This window comes from Meles meles, chromosome 3 (genome assembly GCF_922984935.1).
Source record: "Meles meles chromosome 3, mMelMel3.1 paternal haplotype, whole genome shotgun sequence".
Taxonomy (NCBI): Eukaryota; Metazoa; Chordata; class Mammalia; order Carnivora; family Mustelidae; genus Meles; species Meles meles.
This window is the reverse complement of record NC_060068.1, coordinates 121,617,789-121,638,891: the sequence shown is the minus strand read 5'-3', so window position 1 is coordinate 121,638,891 and position 21,103 is coordinate 121,617,789. Positions and strand designations below refer to the sequence as shown.

General features: G+C 51.0%; 1 protein-coding gene across 1 annotated transcript in view; it reads left to right on the top strand.

Moving 5' to 3' along the window:
- The first annotated feature begins 884 nt into the window (after nt 1–884).
- ERGIC1 (endoplasmic reticulum-golgi intermediate compartment 1) overlaps nt 885–21,103 on the top strand; it is a 104,131-nt gene continuing 83,912 nt past the window's right edge. The window contains 2 exon segments of the mRNA XM_045999762.1: nt 885–951; nt 954–1,095. Coding sequence (XP_045855718.1) covers nt 900–951; nt 954–1,095 — 194 coding nt within the window. The 5' untranslated portion in view covers nt 885–899.

The following is a 21,103-nucleotide window of genomic DNA, read 5'->3' as shown; positions in this document are numbered from 1 at the left end:
GCCTTGCTTTTAGCACATGAGCCTTCACCTGTGTCCCCTGGGATTTTTCAAGCCCTGTGATGGAAAGCTTGGAGGTGGGGCCAGTGACAGAACCCCAGGGCAAGTTCAGAATTAGTTTCCTTTATACCAGTCTTGCCTTACCTCAACTACCATCTCTTCTAATCCACCCATCCTCGAGGGAGATGCAGATTCCCTATGAGTTTTGCAGGATGAAGCCGAGGCTCAGAGAGGTCTGTGCAAGGCCAGGTCACAGAGCAGGTTGCAATGTCCCTGAGGCAGCCAGCATGTCCTGGGGGGACCTGGCTAGCAGCTAGCTCTCAGTAAAAACCATTCAAATGAACCCTAAGTGGAAAATGGAAGCAAAGACGCTGTCTGGTCCACCACAATCACTTCCAGTGATCCAGCCCTTTACCGGGTGCCAGGTGCTGCACTAAGCCAGTCTCCCAACTTTCTCATCAGACCCCAGGGAAAAAGCCCCTCAAATGTCATCAGCCTCTTTGTGCAGATGTGGAAAGCAGTGGGGGCTCAGAAATGCCAAGTGTCTTTCCCAGAGAGGCACAGCAGGGAAACGATGGGTCTGCTTTACGAGTGTGGGACTGCCTGACCTCCTCCCTCTCAGAGCTGGACTCTGTGCGCGACTCAAATCTGGATCATTCATTCACTTAATCCTCACAACCCAAGGAAACTGTTTTACAAATGCAAAGCTCTGAGAGGCTGAGGTTTGCCCAAGGCCACAGAAAGTGAAGGAACGCTTCGAAGGAACGAATGCGTTTTTGGGGGCTCCCTGCCCTTCCCGCCTCCAGCCGCGACTCCAAAGGCCCGCCCTTCCCCCTCCCGGCCCGCGGGCCCCTTTAACCGGGCGGCGGAAGGGGAGGCCGGGGGCGGGCGGACAGCGCCCAATGGGCTGCGCGGAGCGTCACTTCCCGGCGGCGGGAGGCAGGCGGCGGGTGTCGGGGGCGGTGGGCGGCCGGCGGGGGCGGGGCGGCGGGAGGAGGTGTTGGCAGCGGGCTGGGACCCACGCGGCGCCGCAGCCCACCTGGCCTGCAGCGCTCCCACCCCCGGCGGCGGCGGCACGATGCCCTTTGACTTCAGGCGGTAAGTGTGGCGACTGCGGACAAGGGGTCGGGCACGCCGGGGACTCCTGTTGCCCGGCACGCAAGAGCAAGCCCCCACCCCCAGCCCTGTGCATGCCTCCTGCAGGCCCGCGGGGGCCCGGGGCGGCCCCCTTGCTGCACACAAAGCCAGCCGGAACCTCGGAGGGCCCCCTCGTGCAGCGGGAGGCAAAGCCACCCACCTCCCGGCCGCCCCACCCCTTCCCTGCCCGGAGCCCCGTCCCCAGCCTGCCCGGACACCACGCAAACCCCACGCAAACCCGCATCTCCTGCCCCCTCCCCCGACCCCCCACTCCCGCCCAGTCTGGGAAACAGATTAACTCACCCCATCAGCCATCCCCACTCTTGCCATCTATGGAGCCTCTTTTGGTGGACCCCGCCCCTGCTGACAGGTGTTTCGGGGGGCACCTCCGGTAAGCCCCCAGGGAGCCGCAGGGGTCTGCAGCCCCGTTACCGCCAGGCAGCAGCTGGAGGGTTTTAGGTTTCTATAGGCTGAGGCTGCCCCAGCCTAGGCAGTACAGGAGTCCTCTGTCAGTCCTGGTTCTGTCTCTGGGTATGGGGGCACCATGGGAAGGGGAGGAGGCCAGGAGCCATGGGCAGGGCTCCCCAGAGGGCCCAGCCTGGTCTGGCCTTGGCTTTCTGCAGTCACTACAATGGGTCCTTTGTGGGGTCCAGCTGCCTCATGGTCCACGTTGTGCTGGGCTAGGCCTTCCAAAAGCCTGCCTGAGAAGGGGTCTCCGCCGGACTTTCCTTTGAGGTTTGGAGCCCCAGGGAATGCCCTGGCCTGAGATGGCCACACTGTGGGGGTCTGGCCAGGAAAATAGTAGGGCTTCAGTGTGGGGAAGAGCTGGATTAGCATCCTGGCTCTGCCCCCTGCACTGGGCAGCGCAGTAGATTCTAGAAGTTAGGGGCGAAGGCCCTAGGTTAAGACCTCTCCTCAGCTGTGTGAAGGGATGACTTGGGCAAGTATCTCAACCCTCTCAGTATCTCTCAAATTCACTACCTGCAGGTTGGAGCTGAAGTAAGGTCCTCAGCTGTGAGGAGCATGAGAAGCATTGAATTCAGAGGCTTGTAGGGTTTAGAGTTCAGAGGCAGGATGTCAGTAGATGGGGGGCTTCTCCGTGAAGCCATTTCTCCATCTACAAATGGGGATACTGATGCCTGCCTCACAGGAGGGAACTCTTCCTCCTCGCCTGCCCCTTCCCTCCACACAGGTGAGAGTGAAGTCAGGGTAAAGTGACAGCCTTCCCAGGAAGAAAAGCCTGGCAGTGACCCCCAGGCACTGGCTGATGTGGTACTCCAGCCTTTCCTGGGCATCCATGCCATCTGCAAACATCTGCCAGCTTCCTGCCCCTTCCATGAAGCCCGGAGGCCGGCACCAGGGTCTCAGGCAAATGCTTGCAGACCCAGGGCAGTTTCAAAGAAGGAAAGCTCCTGTGATGGAATCAGGGGACAGTCCTTACACTGACCCTTAGCATCGGGCCGTGAGAGCTGTGCTTGGCACATGGATTCTGTTTCCACAAAGCCTCCCCTTACCCAGGCTGATAGTAAAGATCCCTGACCTCCCCACCCCCATCCCCTTGCAATTTCTTAGGTTGCAGTGATTTTGACTTTGTTGGGGTCACCACCACTTTGGGTCATTGAATCCTTTCACTCCGCACCTCACCCCTTACAAGGGGGAAGTTGAGGCTCCAGGCTGAGGGTCTTGCCGTGCACCTCAGGGGAACTAGACTGAGGGGTGGGCCAGGGTCTAGGTCATGCCCAGCTTCTCACCTGCTGCCCCTTGAGTTGGAGGTTTGGCATGCCCTGGTGCCATGGAGACCCCAGCTCAGTGAGGTCTTATTTTATAAATTTTCTTGAGGGCTTGGGCTTACCATAGAACGGTGAGGATAGATTTCACCACTTTGCATTGGAGCTTTGGAGGACAAGTCATCTGTGCCTAGTAACCCACACTTTTAAGATCTGTTAATTCCAGGGCTCAGTTTCTAAGGAAGGTTCCACCATCCCACACACCTTCTTCCTCTTCAGTGTTCATTCATCAAATGTTTACCATGCTCAGCCCTCTGCCACGTGGCCCACAGTACAGAGCTCCAGTTGTGCAGCCCTGCCCTCTCAGCCCTGGAGAGAAGGGAGGAGGGCATCTACCCCCACACAAGGCACTTCTAGGCTTAGACTTGAAGTCTGTTCTCTTATCACCTGCGAGAGGGAATTGAATCTCCATTTTAAATCAAAGGAATGGGAGGCTGTGCCGAGTAGAAACTGTTTGCCCAGGGCAGTATACTAGTGAGTTGGTGGAGCTGGGACTTGAACTCGGGGCTGTTAGCTCCAAAGCCATAGCTCTGGGAGCAAAGGGAAGGCTTGGAGGGTCCCACAACCCTGTCAGATCTCTTAACTGTGGGGGAAGGGAGAGGGGTTATACTGTGATTGGACCCCCTCTCCCAGCTGGAGACCTGGAAGAAAACCAGGCTTCCTGCCTGTTTTGCTGGCCTTACAACTAACCAGAATTAAGGAGGTGTGTGTGGGGGCCGGGGGTGGGGTGGGTGGGTGGATAGCAATCTCTTGCCCTCTTGCCCTTTCTTATCAATACTCCTTTTTTTTCTTAGTGCCTACGGGACCTTGTGCAGCTTACCTTCTATGTGTTCTCCTGTCTGTGAAATGGGCATGAGAACAGTACCCATTGTTGAGAGGATTAAACAAGTCAATGTGTGTAAAGCATTTAGACACAGTAAGCACCCAATAAATTTTGGCCACTATTTTCATTATTTGTGTTATTACATGTAAGCACCTATATTTCCTAACACTATGTAATTCACTTAATTATGATGCTTATTCTCTTTCTCCCTCCCATTAAAACATGAGCTCCCTTAGGGCAAAGATTTTTATCTGTTTTATTCTCTGCTGTAACGGCAGTGCCTAGAACAGCACCTGAGCCAAACTCACTCTTGGAAATGCCTCTTAGGGTCTGTTAAGGAAGTCAAAGGCATGGTGTGATTTGATCTGCCAACTCTTCTTTACTGGGCAGATTTTCAGCTCTTGGTGGAGAATTTTCCCCCTTCCTTCCTTAAATTTGCTCGAAGTTGTTTTTGGGGGTTTGGGGAGGCAGGATCCCGGGCCTGCAAAGATTACTTGTGTTTGCTTTGCTCCTGTTGAATTGTTTCATTAATCGCTTGCCGTTTGCTGTTGTGGAATTGGCCTTGTGACCCAGATCCGTGGGTGTTGGCTCTGACCGTAGCCAGTTCCGGCTGGCAGGGGTCAGCAGCACCTACCTCCTGCTCAGCCTGGGGTGGGGGTGGGGGAGTGTGCCTGCTGCCTGGAGGCCCAGAGGAGCCTGAGTACAGCTTTCAGAGGGCAGAGATGGCAGGCTTTCCCACAGGCCCATGAGTTGAACCCCTAAGCCCTGGGTCACCAGGGCTGCTGCGCTGTCACCGACCAGCCAAGCCATGGGACTGTTAGTTTATCTTCTCAGAGCCTCGGGTTCTTCATTTTAAAGACAAGTGGTAACCTTCACTGCCTCACCTAGTAGGGTGGATGTAGGGGCAAGAGAGGTGTCCCTGCAGGGTAGGGTCAGCTCTGTAATCTGTAGGGCCCAGGGCCAAATGAAAATGCAAAATCCCTTTTTGGAAAAATATTGTGACAGCAGAGCATTAAAATAAGCAGGGACCTCCCCCACCCCCACCGCGCTTCCACCCCGCCACCTGACTGTCACATTGCTTCTCATCCTGGCCTTCCTCCAGGAGACCCCAGACCTTCTTGAGAAAACCTGAATGAGCTTTCCAAAGCTGACCTGTTTTTTTGTTTGTTTGTTTTTTCCCATAGTAAAGCTTTCCACAGTTAACCTGATTTTCTCATGTCCTGGTTTCAACCTTCCAACAGGGTCCATTGCTCTGAGGATCAAGTATGAATTCCTCAGTTCCTCATGTGGCTTTGTCTGAGGGGGGCCCTGCAGACCCGGAGCCCCCTCAGTCCGCACCAGGCAAGCCCCAGCCACCACAGGGGCTCTGAGCACATAGTTAAGGCTCAGCAGTTAGCTAACATGAGTGTCTGTATTTCTACCCTGCCTTATTCCAGGAAGAGCTTGGGGAAGCTGACAGAAACTCATACTATTGAACAATTTTTTTTTTTTTAAGGGATTTATTTATTTATTTGAGAGAGAGCAAGAGTATATGGGGGGAGGGACAGAGAGAGAGGGAGAATCTTAAGCAGACTCCACGTTGAGTGTGGAGCTCAGATCCCATGATCCTGAGATCATGACCTGAGCTAAAACCAAGAGTCGGACATTTAACTGACTGAGCCACCCGGGCATCCCCACTTTACAACAATTTTTAAAAAACATAAATGGGCTTAAAAATGATGGCAAAAGGGAGATGAAGATTAGATCAGAGGAAAAATGATGTGAGAACTGAAGCCAGCATTTTGTTTATTGAGCACTTACTACTGACTAGTGACCTGACAGTGTTATAAGGATCTTACGTATATCAACTCCTTTAACCCACAGCACCCCAACCGCAGAAATTATGTCCCGCTTAACAGATAAGCCAATTGAGTTGCAGGACCAGTGTGGATCGGCAGAAGGTGCTAGGGTTGAACTGTTTCCCTCTGGCTCCAGAGCCCCGCTTTCCGGCTGTAGGCTCATCTCTAAAGCTTTCCCCCTTCCATTCAGCAAGTTCAGAGAGAATGGGAATCTCCTCTAATTGGATTCACTGACTTTCTCATCTCTAATTCTTCCCCTACTGTGCTCATTAAGAAGCTTAATGTCATGAGCTTTTTTCTTTCTTTCTTTCTTTTTTCTTTTTTTTAACCAGCCTCATTTGGCCTGACATTCTATTCAGAAATTGTCTTTAAAGAAGCCCACTAACCATCCCACGCTAACTTAGATTATCTCACTCTGGAGGGTCCAGGTTTTCCCACATTGGCCACTTAGGCTTTAAAGCCTAGAACATGTGTTTACCTGCTCATCTGGACATGGAATGAGCTGGAAATCTCTCCTCTCAAGGCAGTTGGGATTCCTGACTGTGACACCTAATATCTTGAGACAGGGCTTTGGCCAGCTGTGGCCTTGTCAAGTGCCGTTTCTCATCCAGTCATCTTTTCCTAGTTTATTTTGGACTTGCTGCTGGGCGGTTTTCTTCAGGCATTAGAGGGACAGGAGGATGTGAAGAGGGTGTCCAGGGGAGGCTTGCCCACCGCCTCTATATCGGTGGCCCTCAACACTGGCTGTGCATTAGAATCACTGGACGAGCTTTAAAAAAGTCCCCCAACTCGGGCTACAGTGTAGACCTAATAATCAGGCTCTGAGGGTCGCGGCCAGTGTTTTTTTACTGGTCAGGTAGCAGTATTTTTTTAAAGGCCCTCACATGACTCTAGTAGACTGAGAAGATTGCTGAAAATCGGGAGAACCCATAGGAAGCAGGTCGGAGAACTCTAGAGTAGGGAAGGCTGGGAGTGGAGTCTGGTCCCACCTGTCATTCCTGTGTGACCTTCAGCAAGCCATTTCCCTACTCTGGGACTGTTCCTCAATGGTCAGGGGGTTGATAAGTGGTCTGACTTTTCCATTGATGTCCTTGCTCTTCAGAGTGTGGTCCCAGACCAGCAGCTTCAACATCACCCGGGAGCCCCTGGGAAATGCAGAATCTCATGCCCATCGGGAATCCGAATCTGTGGTTTAACAAGCTCCCCAGGTGATTTGGATGTGTGGGAAAGTTGCTGAGGCCCTGCTCTATATGACTCATTTGACACACTGTCTTTCATTCTGTGCTGCATACGGCAACTCTGACTTGGAGACTCATAACACGCGTGTCCCTTTCTAAAGGCACTGAGAAGTCCTGCATGAGAGGAAGCTAGATCACTTGGTGCAGCCCAGCTTTTGCCAAACTGATTGTCGAAGCCACCCTGTTGTTCACAAGGCGCCCAGTACCATTTCTCAGAATACAGAGTAGGAAGCAGCTCTAATTGATCCTTTAAGGAAGTAGTAATTAGCCTAATTGTCTGTTGTCAACTTTAACATTCAGGTCTGTTAACTTAATTACATTGGTTATATAAGCAGGGAACGTGTAGAACAGGAAAAAAAAAAACAACTCTAACACTAGCTGTATTTGTTTTTATAAGCGTTGGCCCTTGGGAGAGGCAGGAGAAACTCAGGGTTCCCTGTCCTGCCGAGAGCTAGGGGATACGAGGTGCTTTACAAATCTACTCACCCGGAGTGGGCATTATTGTTCTTATTTTACATCCAGGGAAATCGACCTCAGACAAGATGGGTCACACACCTGATACCTCAAGGGCCCTGGGGACTGGTGTACACCGGCCACTGTAATCCTCCCCTCGGAGCCCTTTTCTCCTGTAACCCATGGGGCAGCACAGCTGGGCAGGAAGCAAAATCCCTTTGAAATGGATTAAATGTTCTGTTTTGGAAAGTCATTGGAGATGAGAAGCCTGGCTGTTAGGAAACCAAAGTACAGTCACAGGTGCCTGAAACATTGAACCTCGTTGTGGCAGGAACCTTTCCATGGCGTTTGCTTTTTGTTCTTGCATTCCAGTCCGGGGCTGGAATCTCTTCGGAGGAGGAAAGGAGGCAATAGTAATCTTACTAGGAATGCCTGACAGTTCCTCAGCTCCCGGGACAGATTGAGCGCTGTGCTGGGCAAGGTGTGTCCTTGGATTTGAAAGTTACCCTGACCCCACAAGACAGACACAGTTATTAGTAATTTATTTTCTTTAGTTTCTTTTAAAAATTAATCCTACAAAAAAAAATTGACTTTTGGTGTACTCCTTTACAAAATTCAAGACCTTCTCTTGTAGAACCACCCCAACCCTGGGTAGATACAAAACAGTTCTTTTTTTTAAAATTGATATATAAATATTATTTGCCCCAGGGGTGTTGCCAGGTTTACACACTTCACAGCACTCACCATAGCACTTACCCTCCTCAATGTCCATAACCCACCTACCCTCTCCACACCCCCCTCCCCCCAGCAACCCTCAGTTTGTTTCCTGAGATTAAGAGTCTCTCATGGTTTGTCTCCCTCCCGATCCCACCTTGTTTCATTTTTTCCCTCCCTACCCCCCACAGCTCCCTGCCCTGCCGCTCAAATTCTTTATATCAGAGAGATATAATTGTCTTTCTCTGACTGACATAGAAATAGCATAATACCCTCTAGTTCCATCCACCTCGTTGCAAATGGCAAGATTTTGGGGTTTTGATGGCTGCATAGTATTCCATTGTACATATATACCACATCTTCTTTATCCATTCATCTGTTGATGGATAGCTAGATTCTTTCCATAGTTTGGCTATCGTGGACATTGCTGCTATAAACATTCAGGTGCACGATATACACGACAGTTCTATCACTGTAAGAAACCCTCATGCTGTCACTGAATGGGTCCCACTACTAATGCAATTTTAAAAAAAATTGTGCTAAGAATGCTTCAGATGAGATCTACCCTCCTAACAAATTTTTAAGCTTGTGATAGTATGAACTCTCAGTTGTCCAGCAGACCTCTAGAACTTACTCATCTTGTATGACTGGAACTTTATACCCCTTGAAGAGTAGCTCTCCGTTTCCCCCTCTCCCCAGCCCTGGTGTCCACCATTCTACTCTCTATTTCTCCAAATTTCACTGGGTCCGATATCACATAAGCGGATATCATGTAGTAGTTGTCCTTCTGTAACTGGCTTGTTTCACTTAGCATAACGCCCTCAGAGTTCATCCATCTTGTTGCATATGGCAGGATTTTCTTTCTTCCGGCTGAAAAATACCCCACGGTACATCCGTGCCACATTCTCTTGACCCATTCACCTGTCCATGGACGTCTAGGTTGTCTCCACATCTTGGCTGTTGTGACTAATGCTGCTCTGAGCGTGAGGGTCCAGACATTTCAAGATCCTGAGTTCAGTTCTTTTGGATAAATACCCAGTCGCAGGATTGCTGGGTCATAAGGTGTTCCTATTTTTTGACTTTTTGAGGAACCTCCATGCTGTTTCCCAGAGTGACTGCACCAGTGTGCATTCCCACCCGCAGTGCACGAGCGTTCCCCTTTCGCCACATCCTCGCCAACACTTTGGACCGTGGCCACCCTACCAGGTGTGAGGTGCTAGCTCATTGTGGTTTGGATTTGCATTTTCCTGATGACCAGGGATGCTGACCAGCTTTTCGTGTATGTGTTGGCCTTTTGTATGTCTTCTTGGGAGAAATGTTTCTATATAGCTCTGGAGAGTAAATGGTTGGTCACATACCCTGAAGCCACCAGGCCCCAGGCAGGTAAGGTGATTTGGTGTGGGCTGTGGCCCCTGGGAGACAACACCCCGTTGGGAAGGGGCAGCACCAACGCGGCTCTGTGGTTCCGTGCTCCTCAGATTTCCCTCATTTTCAGAAAATGATGAAAATCTTTTAAATTCTGTGAAAATGGTTAGGAATCATTTCCAGTTTTATTTTTGTGGAACAGGATCCTGGGCCAAAGCAACGCCTTCCAGGGGCTGACAGTGGCCCGTGTCTGGCAGCGGGCAGCCTGTGTATCCCATGTACCAGTGTGAGACCATGTGCTCACTGGGTGGACAGGACTTGGGGCAGCCCCAGGACTGCTGGAGGTGGTCTGCTGGGCTTGGAGCCCGAGGCAGAGAAGTGAGGGATCCGTGGGCTTGGGCAGAGGCAGCCCTGGACCATGGAACTTCCCTCCTCGGGGCAGTACTGGGACAGCACGGCCAGCTCTGCCACTGGACCCCGCCTTCCTCTCCAGCAGTCCCAGGGCTGGCCAAAGCTCAACTTGAGTGACACTCTCTTGCTCCAGACCCTTTAATACCTTCAGCCTCCAGGGTGTATCTTGCAGGCAACTTCTCAGGACTGTTGTGATAACAACAGTGCCCACAATAGTCCCCATTTAGCAAGTGCCTGGCCAAAAGCTTTGCTTGGATTCCGTCAGTTGATCCTCATATTGGGTAAGAGCTTTATATTATTCCCGTTTGTCTACTGAGGATGCTGGGCAGAAAGGAGGGACAGGACTTGGCCAAGGTCACACAAACTGCAGGTAACACAGCTGAGACTTGAGGGTTCACTTGTGATGCCAGAGCTGACTTTCTTAACCACACTCTTGTGCCCTGGAGGCAAGTGTTATCGCCTTCAAGTTTGGGGGGGGCTACTCCATGGACATGCCTAATATTACTTGCCATCCTTTTTTCTTAATTCAATTAATTAACAGAGTGTATTAATAGTTTCAGAGGTCGAGTTCAGTGAGTCATCAGTCTTATCTGACACCCAGTGCTCATCATATCACGTGCCCTCCTTAATGGCCATCACCCTGTTACCCCATCCTCCCACCCATCTCCCTGCCAGCAACCCTCCATTTATTTCCTATGATTAAGAATCTCTTATGGTTTGTCTCCCTCTCTGATTCCGTCTTGTTTTATTTTTCCCTCCCCTCCCTCACGCTCCTCTGTTTTGTTTCTTAAATTCCACATATTTGTGAAATCACTTGATAATTGTCTTTCTCTGATTGACTTATTTTGCTCAGCACAATACCCTCTAGTTCCATCCACGTCGTTGCAAATGGCAAGATTTCATTTCTTTTGATGGCTGCATAGTATTCCATCATATATATATACCACATCTTTATCCGTTCATCTGTTGATGGACATCTAGGCTCTTTCCATAGTTTGGCTACTGTGGACATTGCTGCTATAAACATCGGGGTGCAGGTGACCCCCGGATTGCTACATTTGTATCTTTAGGGTAAATACCCAGTAGTGGGATTGCTGGGTCATAGGGTAGTTCTATTTTCAACTTTTTGAGGAATGTCCATGCTGTTTTCCAGAGTGGCTGCACCAGATTGCATCCCACCAACAGTGTAGGAGGGTTCCCCTTTCTCCGCATCCTCGCCAACATCTGTCGTTTCTTGTATTGTGTTAGCCATTCTGAGAGGTGAGTTGGTGGTTTTGATTTGTATTTCCCTGATGCTGAGTGATGTGGATCATTTTTTGGCCATCTGGATGTCTTCTTTGAAGAAATGTCTATTCATGTCTTCTGCCCATTTCTTGACTGGATTGTTTTTTGGGTGTTGAGTTTGGTAAGTTCTTTACAGATTCTGGATCTGATAAGTCATTTGCAAATATCTTCTCCCATTCTGTCCATTGTCTTTTGGTTTTGTCCACTGTTTTCTTTGCTGTGCAAAACTTTATCTTGATGAAGTCCTAAGAGTTCATTTTTCCCTGGTTTCCCTTACCTTTGAAGACATTTCTAGCAAGAAGTTGCTGCGGGCAATGTTACCAGCCACCTAGTTAGTTGTTTACGGTTTGTTTCTCTGGAAGCCTCAGAGGAATTCTGGGTCACTGTAGCGGAGGCCAGGCCTGTGATCACTTCCTGTCACAGTACACATCTGTGGGCAGATTACCACCCGTGAGCCCCTGCTGTGGAGCCACGCAGAGGGGTGCAACCCTTCCAGTGGGGAGCAGATGGGACTGGTCTCTGGAGCCCCCGTGAGCAGGCCAGAGTGGGCTGCAGTGGTGAAGCCAGTTCATTGAACATATTTCCTGGGGCCCTACTGTGTGCCAGGCTCAGTTCTAGTTGTGGGTATATGTACTGGGCCAGACAGGAATACCCCCTCCTCAACCCACGAACTCATGAGACTTGTTCTTATTCTGGCATTTGCTTCTTTTTCTCTCTCGCTCTTTTTAATTAAATGCACTTTTTATTTTGTAATAATTCAGATTTACAGAAAAGTTGTGAAGATAGTACAGTTACCCCCATCTGGCTTTCCCCATGATTCACATCAAGCATCACCACATCTGTTACAACTAACAAATTGATATTGGTACATTATTATTAACTAAAATCCAGACTTTATATGGATTTCACCCGTTTTCCACTCGTGTCCTTCTACTGCTCCAGGATTCAATCCAGGATCCTACATTGCATCCAGTGGTCGTGTCCCCCCAATCCCCTGTGGTTTGGGAACAATTCCTTAGTCCTTCTCGTTTTTCATGACCTTGGCAGCCTTGAGGAGCACTGTCCAGGTGTCCTCAAAAATGACCTTCAGTCCGGATTTGCCTGTTGTTTTCTCAAGATTAGACTGGGTTGTGAGCGGAGTGCCTTTCTCAGTGCATCCTGTCAGGGTACCATGTGATGTCATGGGTGGTGCTTCACCTTCATCTGGTGCGAGCAGCATGGCCCGGCCCCTCTTGATCAGCTGTCTCTCTTCGCACCTTCCCGCCTGTGGAGTTGTCGTCTTGTAGGGAAGGGCACTGTGGCGGGAACCACCTAGCTCAGTGGAGGGAGTAGAAGCTATGGGCACGGCTTGGAGTGGTCTGACGCTACCATCGACATTCTTTCCATTGTACCCTGGGCTCTCTGAAAGAGGAGCCGAGAACAAGGCTTATAAGAGGAAACTTTTTTTTTTTTTAAACTTTTATTTATTTATTTGAGAGAGAGAGCATGAGCAAGGAGGAGAGGCAGAGGGAGAAGCAGGCTCCCCGCTGAGTAGGGAGCCTGCCTCGAGGCTCCATCCCAGGACCCTGGGATCGTGACCTGAGCTGAAGGCAGGTGCTTAACTGACTGAGCCACCCAGGAGCCCCCGTAAGAGGAACCTTGAAAGGACTGGGAGCATTTCATCTAGTGCAGAGAGGTGTTTTATTTATTTGTTTATTTATTTACTATTGAGCCTAAATATTTCCCCAGATAATCATTCCTTATTAGCTACAGAGAGGCATTTTGAAGATTTGTCTGAGTCTTTTAGGCCCCCTACAGTAGACAGGGTGGTGGGCCTGTCCAGAGCCCATTCCTGTGGATCCAGGATGAGACAGCATCTCCCTGTTTGTCTCTACCTGCTGAAATCTCACTCACCATCCTCAGCCAGCCTTAAGCACCACCTCCTCTCCTCTGTGAAGCCTTTTCTGAGTGGCGATGCCCTCCTGGCTGTGCCAGCCCCTCCTCTCTCCATCTGTCTCTGTGCTCCATGCCTCCCTTGCTCTCTTCCTGTCTGGCCTCAAGGACTCCAGGCTGTGGCTCCCTCCTGCAGGACCCAGCCCGGGGACTGGCACATAGGGCGTGGCTGTCTCTGGGTGACGTGCTCAGCTGAGGCACACGGCATTAGGTGGAGGAAGGGCTCTGTCCATCTCCAGTAGTCCTGGCTTCGAGTTTCAGCTGGACTGCTTCCCAAATGTTTGACTTTGGCCGAGATGCTTCACACCTCTGAGCGTCCTTTGCCCCATTGCAAGCCAAGCCAAATCATCAGCAGCGCCTGGCTACCAGGATTGTGGTGAGGACTAATTGAGCTTGTCTCCGTAAAGCTCTTCAGACTGCCTGGCATCTGTTCGGTACTCAGTAATTATTTGTTACAGAAAAAAAGGAAATCCAGACTGTCACAGAAGATTTCCGGGCTGGCAGGAAATTGGACTAGAGATGCCTCCTTGATAATAGCCCACGTCAGCGAATTTCCATAAGCAACCTGAAAATCACTGTGATGTAATACAACAGAAATTCATTTCGTGCTCACGTAAAGTCCCAGGGTGGCTGGGGGAGCTCTGCCCCTCACAAGCACCCGGAGAACCAGGTTCCTTCCATCTTATGGCTTTGTCCTCCCCGAGGAAGTGTTGGACCCTCTCCCAGACCCGGCAGTGTGGAGAGAAGGGGAGGATATGGAGGGCTAGGTGGAAGGTGTGGATACAACGCCATCATTTCTGTCCCGACTTGGGGATGCGCTCCCACCCAGCTGCGGGAGCCACAAGAAGACCCAGGCAGGCCACATGCCAGGAGGAAGAGAACAGCAGGGGCTTAGATGTGCCTGTCGCTGGCAGACATGGGAACTGCGCTCAGTACTTTCTAGCCTTCCACCATTCTGGCATCAGCTCCATAGGCTGAGGGCATATTTGTAAACAACATATATTATTAGTCAGTATTTTAATCCTATTTTTATCTATGGAAGGTAGCTCTATAGCATCTTTGAAAATGGCGAAGCAGTATCGCCTGCCAGAAATAGATACCGATAATTGCAGGGTTGTTCCGTTCTAGCTAGCTGGTGCCTTCCAAAGTTGTTGAGTCTGTTAAAAAAAAAAGTGGGGGTGGTGGGTATCGGCCAGTGGCAGAAAGATGAGAGCTCGGCCACAGAGTAGCACTGCCTGAGACTTCTTTGATGTTCTCAGAATGTTAAACAGATGAGAACTCAGCAGGGCTGCACAGGATTCGACTGTGCAGCCGAATGCCATTTAACCACCAGGTCCGCATATCACCTGAAATCAGCCGGGGTCACACCAGTGGCCCGGGTGCCACACTTCCGGAAATGCTGGCTTTGGGGACGACAAGCACACGATATGTACAAATCCAAAACTTGGTGCCCGGAGGAGCGGATGAAATTCACCGCTTTGCCTCATAGCACTTAGCACTTTACAGTTTGCACCTTGATCTGTGAGGGAGGAATTAAGAGTGTCACTTGGCCAACGGGGAAACTGAGGCCCAGGGCAGGACATGACTCGCTCCACCACCAAGCCTCCTCGGAGGGCCATATAGCAGATTTGAGTGCCCCTTCTTTCCACTGTCCCTGGCTGCTGTCTTTGGTTGGGGAAGTCTTCCTCCTGTAGGTGTGACTACCAGGGGCCAGGGTCCCTGGCACCCATCACCTGCCTGGTGCATGTGGCTGTTTGCAGAGGAATGCCAGCCTCCCAGGCCTGCTTCTAGGAGCCAGGAAATCAGAAGGCGGCCCTGGGCCTGTTTGGGAACTTTTCACCTACTCACTGGCCCAGTGGGTGACATAAATGTGTCTGGTGACAGCATCAGTTGGCACTGGCACCTGGGCGACTGCTTAGCTGCATGTTGTTGAAGGGAAGGCTCCTCCTGTGCCCTGTCATGCCTTTTTGACATTGTTTTGTCCTCTGGACTGGGACAGAATCCTCCAGTGATCCCTTCAGAGTCCAGGTGTCAATTTCCTCTAATTCCTCTCCTGCAATTCCCCACCCCCTCATTTATAGCCCCGCCCACTGAAAACAGGCAGTGTGCCCTGGGGCTCCCAGGCACCTGGCCAGAAAGGTGGTGGTATTCCCATAGCGCCGAGGTGAGGACCGCAAGGCCCAGGGAAGTGGGGTTTGCTCATTCATTCATTTGTTCATTCGTTCATTCACCATTCATTTAAAGATTTACTGGGGAGAATTCCAGGGGGGAAACAAGACCGACTTTGTCTTTACCTTCATGGTGCTTCCAGGCTAGTGGGGGATAAATATGGGCTTACAAGGGTGAACAAACAATGGCATAAAAGGTTAGTTTTCATTGTGGTGAGTACTGAGAAGGCAGGAAAAGTAGATGGGGCAGTAAAGAATTTGTAAGGGAGGAACTAACCGGATTAGCATGGCCGTCTGGTACTCCTCCTCCAAAAAGATCCTCCCAGACTGCCTCTTCAGTCTGATTTGGGTCTCCCCTCACCCTTTCCCTGGCTGAACCTTTTTATCATACCACGGCCTTCAGATCACTCAGCACAGTTATGGTGATCTCTGTCTGCCCTTTGTCATTTAACATTCTGTGTCAGTGGAGTGTAAGCTCTTGAGAGTAGGGACCCAGTCTGTTTGCCCGTCACCGGGTCCTGGTGCTGAGGCCGGAGTCGGCACATGGCAGTGCTCAGCAATATTTATCAAATCAAGGAAGGAGAGAGGCAGGGAGGAAGGGGCCAGTCCAGCTAGAGTCAGATCCCAAGCCTGGGGAAGTGGGACCTATGCTCTCCCCACCTCACACCTTCCACAAAGCAGCTCAGAACCCCAAACAAGGTGAGACTCCCTGACCCCCGGCACCTGGCGAGGGCTCCAACTCCACTCTGACTGGGTGCTTTGTTGCCATATCTCTGTGTTTGGAAATGTTTTAGTTTTCTCCTAAGGGTGTAAGTGCATATGAAAGGATTTATTTCTCCAGCGGTGAGAATGGAAAATGTTTCCTACTGACTTTGACCTGAGGAATTGGGGAATCAGATATTACTCAGGTGTTGCCTATAGTGGGAATGGGCAACCGGCTGCCTGTCCTCTAACGAGATGCCACAGCATAACCCCCATCCTCACAGGCTTCGCTTGCTTAAAATGGCACGTTAGCCCCCAGAATCCGAGGTCGGGAAGTTGGGAAGGAGAGGACACCTGACGTTCCACGCTCACCCCAGCCTGGCAGTTAGTCCACATTGTTCCCATCTTGAACAAATAGGCTCAGAGCAGTTGAGGCCTGGGTCCAAACTCACATTGCTAGCCAAGTAACAGAGCCAGGCTCTAAACTCAAGACTCTGACCTCCAGGCGGTGATGCCTTCTGTTAAATACCCGACCTTGGAAGCTCAGCTTGACCATTTTTCAGTTTCAGTTGAGCAATTCTGTTCAATCTAGAATGGGCGGGTTTCTCTAATCACCTGGGCCCTGTGTCTGTGTCACCACTCCCCGCCCCCCCCCCCCAACGGCTCTCTATCTGGTCCAGGATGGGCCTAGGATTCTACATTTTCAGAATGTCCTCAGTGATTCTTAGGGTCAGGTAGACTGCGAAAAGCCTGCGAAAAGTCTTCACCTTTAAGCTTCGAATGTAATCCTCGAGCTGAGCGCAAATCTGAGTTGACTGACAGTGATCGTGAATGTGTCTTCTGGGACTTCAGAGTTTAGAAAGCCCTTAGGAGATGAAATGTGGTCTGGGGATGATTGTTTTCTCTGTAGATGAGGACTCTGAGGTTCAAAGGGTTCCTGCAGCTGGAAAGGGACCGCAGGAACACGGCTTTCCTGAACTCACACCCCATCCTTGTTTAGCTTGCTGGAGGGGGCATTTACATCTTGCTAGGTGAGCGCTGGTTAGGTGTTCGGATCCTTGCCAGTGACAGAACTGTGGGCTTTGACCCCTCTCTGTCCCTGGTACGGAGAACCAGACCTGAGACCTGCTCTCTGCCGACAGCTATTTCTGGAAGGAGGGAAGTGAGAAGTTGCAGGTGCTAGACAGTTGGGGGTGGGGACGGGAGTGGAAGTAAATGTTTATTGAGCGTCTCCTGGGCATTAGGCCCAGGGCAACACACTGCAAATACATCATCTTACTCACTTCTCACAACCAACCCAGGGAGTGGGGGCTTTTACTTCTGCGTTTTGCAAGTGGAGGCAACTGAGGTAGAGCGATTTGCCCCAGCGTTGGAGCGTGTTTAGGTTCTGGGCTGATGGGAATCCTTAAATATGGGAGCTGGGGGAGAGGGGGGCTCGAGATAGATGGAGCCAGTCCTTCGGTTTTTGGAGAACCCTGAGGTTCTGAGAACTGAGGGGCTCCCCCCAAGTTCACCCCACAAACCAGGTTTTACTGTCAGACCTGCCTGACTTTCCCCAACTCAGCTTTGGTTGTTCTAGCTATAAAACTGGGTCACGCTCAAAGCCAGGTGGTTTGTCACAGCTGAGTTAACCCCGAGTCAAAGGAGCTATGAGAGGCTTCACCCACCCATCTCCACCCCGCCCTGGGTCAGGCCCCTGGCAGTGGGGGCCATACCGGCACGTCACCCCACTTGGACCGCTGCCTGTCCTGCACTCACTGGAGCGTGACAAGTCAGCCAACCAGGACCCTGCGTGTTCTAGAGCTGCCCCTGGGACAGCTGGGCTCTGGATCCTGGCGCATCCACCCATGCTGTGTGTCCTTGGGCAGCTCACTTCATCTCTCTGAGCCTGCTTTCTGGTCTGCAAATGGGGACATGAATCCTGACAGCCCCCTCTCCCCACCACCACCAACTCCAGGGTTGCTGGGTAGAGTTAAGGAGAGAACCTCCCGCAGCTCCTGGCCCAGAGGAGGTCCCAGTCCAGGTCATGGCCCCTCTGCTTTCCTTCCCCTATTTATGAAACTTCCTGACAGGTTCGATCTGCTAATGCAGAGACTAAACTGATAGCCCTGGGGGAGGGGGTTGAATTCTGCCCCATCACAGATTTTATTTCATCCTCACGTTCTTTTGAACAAATTGGAACTAAATGCCAGCACTTTCAAGTTAGATGTCACAAAAATTGATTACAATTGCCTCCAAAAATGGGGCTCCCCGGCCAGGTGACAGACATAGCTATCCCTAAGGTGTGGCCACAATGCTCCCCCACAACCTGTTGCCTGGTCTGCAGCTGTCTCCCTTTCGTTTATGAGATATGCATCCTAGTTCTTAATAGGCCAGCTTCTGGGCACACGGCCATCTGAGAGGAAATAGGCTGCAGGCAGAAGCTGGGCTGGGCTGGGCAGAGCCCTGGGGCCAGAAGCGTGTGGGGAGGTAGGTGGGCTGGGCAGGGAGGTGGGCTGTGTTGGGGGCTTCAGGCATCCTGAGAACCTGACATGTGAAGACACCTTTGCAAAGCAGCCAAATTGATTTGACCTAATGGAAGTTAGGAGTCCGGATGCCTGTGAAAGACTGCCTGGGCTCCAGTGTGCCACTCGCCAGCTCTGTGACTTTGGGCAAATTACTAAACCTCTCTGTGCCTCACTTTCCTCATTTGCAAAATGAGAATGATGTCTATTTCATACGTGTGCCCGGACACATGGTAAGCATTCTACATGTCAGTGGCTCACAATTCCAACCCCAAATAGATTTGTCTAAGGTTCCTAGAGAGATCGGCCTGTGTCTAGAAATCCCAGACAGAGACTAGTATAATTGAGTTAATTCTTGCTAAGAGAAAATTGCCGAAGCATCAGGTGTATTGTTGTCATTGCTGGAAGGAGCAGTTTTGCATTTCTCATGCCTCCACTTTGAACCTGGTGCTTAGAGATTCTATTAAGGACACTCCACGGGGAAGGGGTAGAGTGGAGGAGAACGAGGCCCAGATGTAGCTTTTAACTTTTCGAAACGCTGGCGCATTCTGCCCAGGTACCCTGTTTTGGCAGATTAGCTTGCAGGACCTGGTTTCTGCTGGCCGATGCCATTTACCACCTCATAGGGTCTTCCTGTGGGCCTCATGCCCACAGTGGACACTGAGGACCCAGGCAGGGAGGTCTCTCTTGGAAGGAGCCAGTGGCCATTGGGATACACCAGAAACCAGGGTTAATTAAGAGTTTGGTCTCTGAGTCTCCCACCAGGCTGCCGGTGCCTTGCTCTGCCTTGGTCATTGCTGGGTCCTCTAGGCCTAGGACAGTACTGGGCACATTAACAGAAATGTGTCAAATAGTAAATGAGCAGAGCTCGAATCCTGGCTGTGTTTGAATGACAGCTCTACCACTTCCAGGCTCTCTGATTTCCCAGTGCCTTACCCGCATCCTCAGTGGGGATAGTGGTGGGACCTTCCTCCTGGGAGACGAGACTCCTGCAATGACATAATGCTGTTAAGTTGTCCAGCATGGCACCCTGCCGTTGGAAGGGCCCAGTACCTATGGCTGGGATTATTTTTGAGTTTGCATAGGTATTTGAACCTTGACACAGGCTACCACATTGGCCTCTGGCTCTGTGGGTGGCAGCGTTGAAACTGTCATTTTGGAAACTTTACCTGAGCATAGGTGCAGCCCGGAAGAGAGAGGGTACGTGGGTTTGGCCGAGGAAGAGGAGCTTTGGGGAGACCCACCCCTGTTTGTCAAAAAAGCGCCTGTGTGTATTCTGTGTGTGTGTATACATGTGTGAAAATGTGTTCACATCTTTGCTAAAGGCCCAGTGGTAGCCATTAGTGCCCAAGCTAGTGTCACAGTGTGGGGCTCCCCAGTGTGGGGACGCGGGATGTGGACTTGGTGTCTGCCGTCTTCCCAGGCTTAACTGGTTTGCCATGTTCACTTGTAGTCTGGGAAGATATTGCACAGGACCTATGATATGTAGGAATGTCTAGCAAGTCAGCTGAACCCAGCAAGATCAGTGACTTGTGAGTGGCTCCTGGGTCTGCCACTTCTTCAGGGGGACCTCCTGCCAGGTATCTCTCCACTGGTTTTAGAACACATTCCAAACATTTCCCTCACTTGGTCCCCCATCACAGCCCTGTGGGGGAAGGACTTGCCCATTTCACAAATGGGAAAATTGAGGCCTAGGGGGTCATGGTCCGCCTGGCTGGCTAAGCGCAATTTACTGCCTCAAATGTATATTCCCATGGCTCTACCCGGAGTTTGTGATGTGGGGCACGAGGGGCCTGGCCTCTGTATTTCCACACTCCTGATCATTGCAGTGCCCCCAGAGTGGAACCCCAAGCAGGAACTCCAGGTTTGTGCTCTGGCCCTGTTTGCTCAGTCTGGCCAATCATGGCACCTTTCTGGGATGGGTTGTTTCCTCAGGTGTGAGGTCGGGAGAGCAGTAGTGAACTTCTGGTGATGTGAGAATTCTAGAAGCAGGTGTGTAACACTCTTCAGGGTCCAGTGAATACACATTTGTTGTTATTACTCTATCTGTGATTTGTTACAAAAGCAATGTAATAAACAAAAGGGGTGCCTGGATGGCTCAGCCCGTTGAGCATCGACTCTTGGTTTCAGCTCCGGTCCTGATCTCATGGAGTCCTGAGATTGAGCCTTGTGTTAGGCTCCGTACTCAGGAGTCTGCTTGGATATTCTCTCTCTCTCAAATAAATAAATAAATAAATAAATCTATTTTTAAAAAAAGGAAACAAAAATGCTATCTGTGTGTATAACACACGGAGTGTTACATGTCACCCTCCTCCCCCACCCCGTCCGCTGAGTGGTGTTCCCCGAACACCAGGAAGCACTGCTGGGCGGGGATGGGGACACTGGTTTCCAGGAGGGCAGTGGGGACAGGAAGCACACTCAGCTGCCTCCTGGACCTGGTCTGGATCCAGGGAGCATGTCCCCTGATGGGCCCCCATACCCCTCTGCTGGCTGCTTGCCTGGGCCAACAGTTCCGCCCAGCACTTCGGGGGAGATGGTCTCCGAGCCCGCTCACACCTTATTTGCTCCTGTGCTCCCTCATGCATGAACTGTTACCATTACCACCTTCTGTGTGTCGCACACGGTACGGGAACTCGGGTATGAATCTCAAGGCCACGGATGCCGCTCCTGCTCTCGTGGAACTTCCATTCCAACAGGGAAGATGGACAGTTACACGAGTAAGAGCTTTCTGAGCAAGAACATCCAGGGAT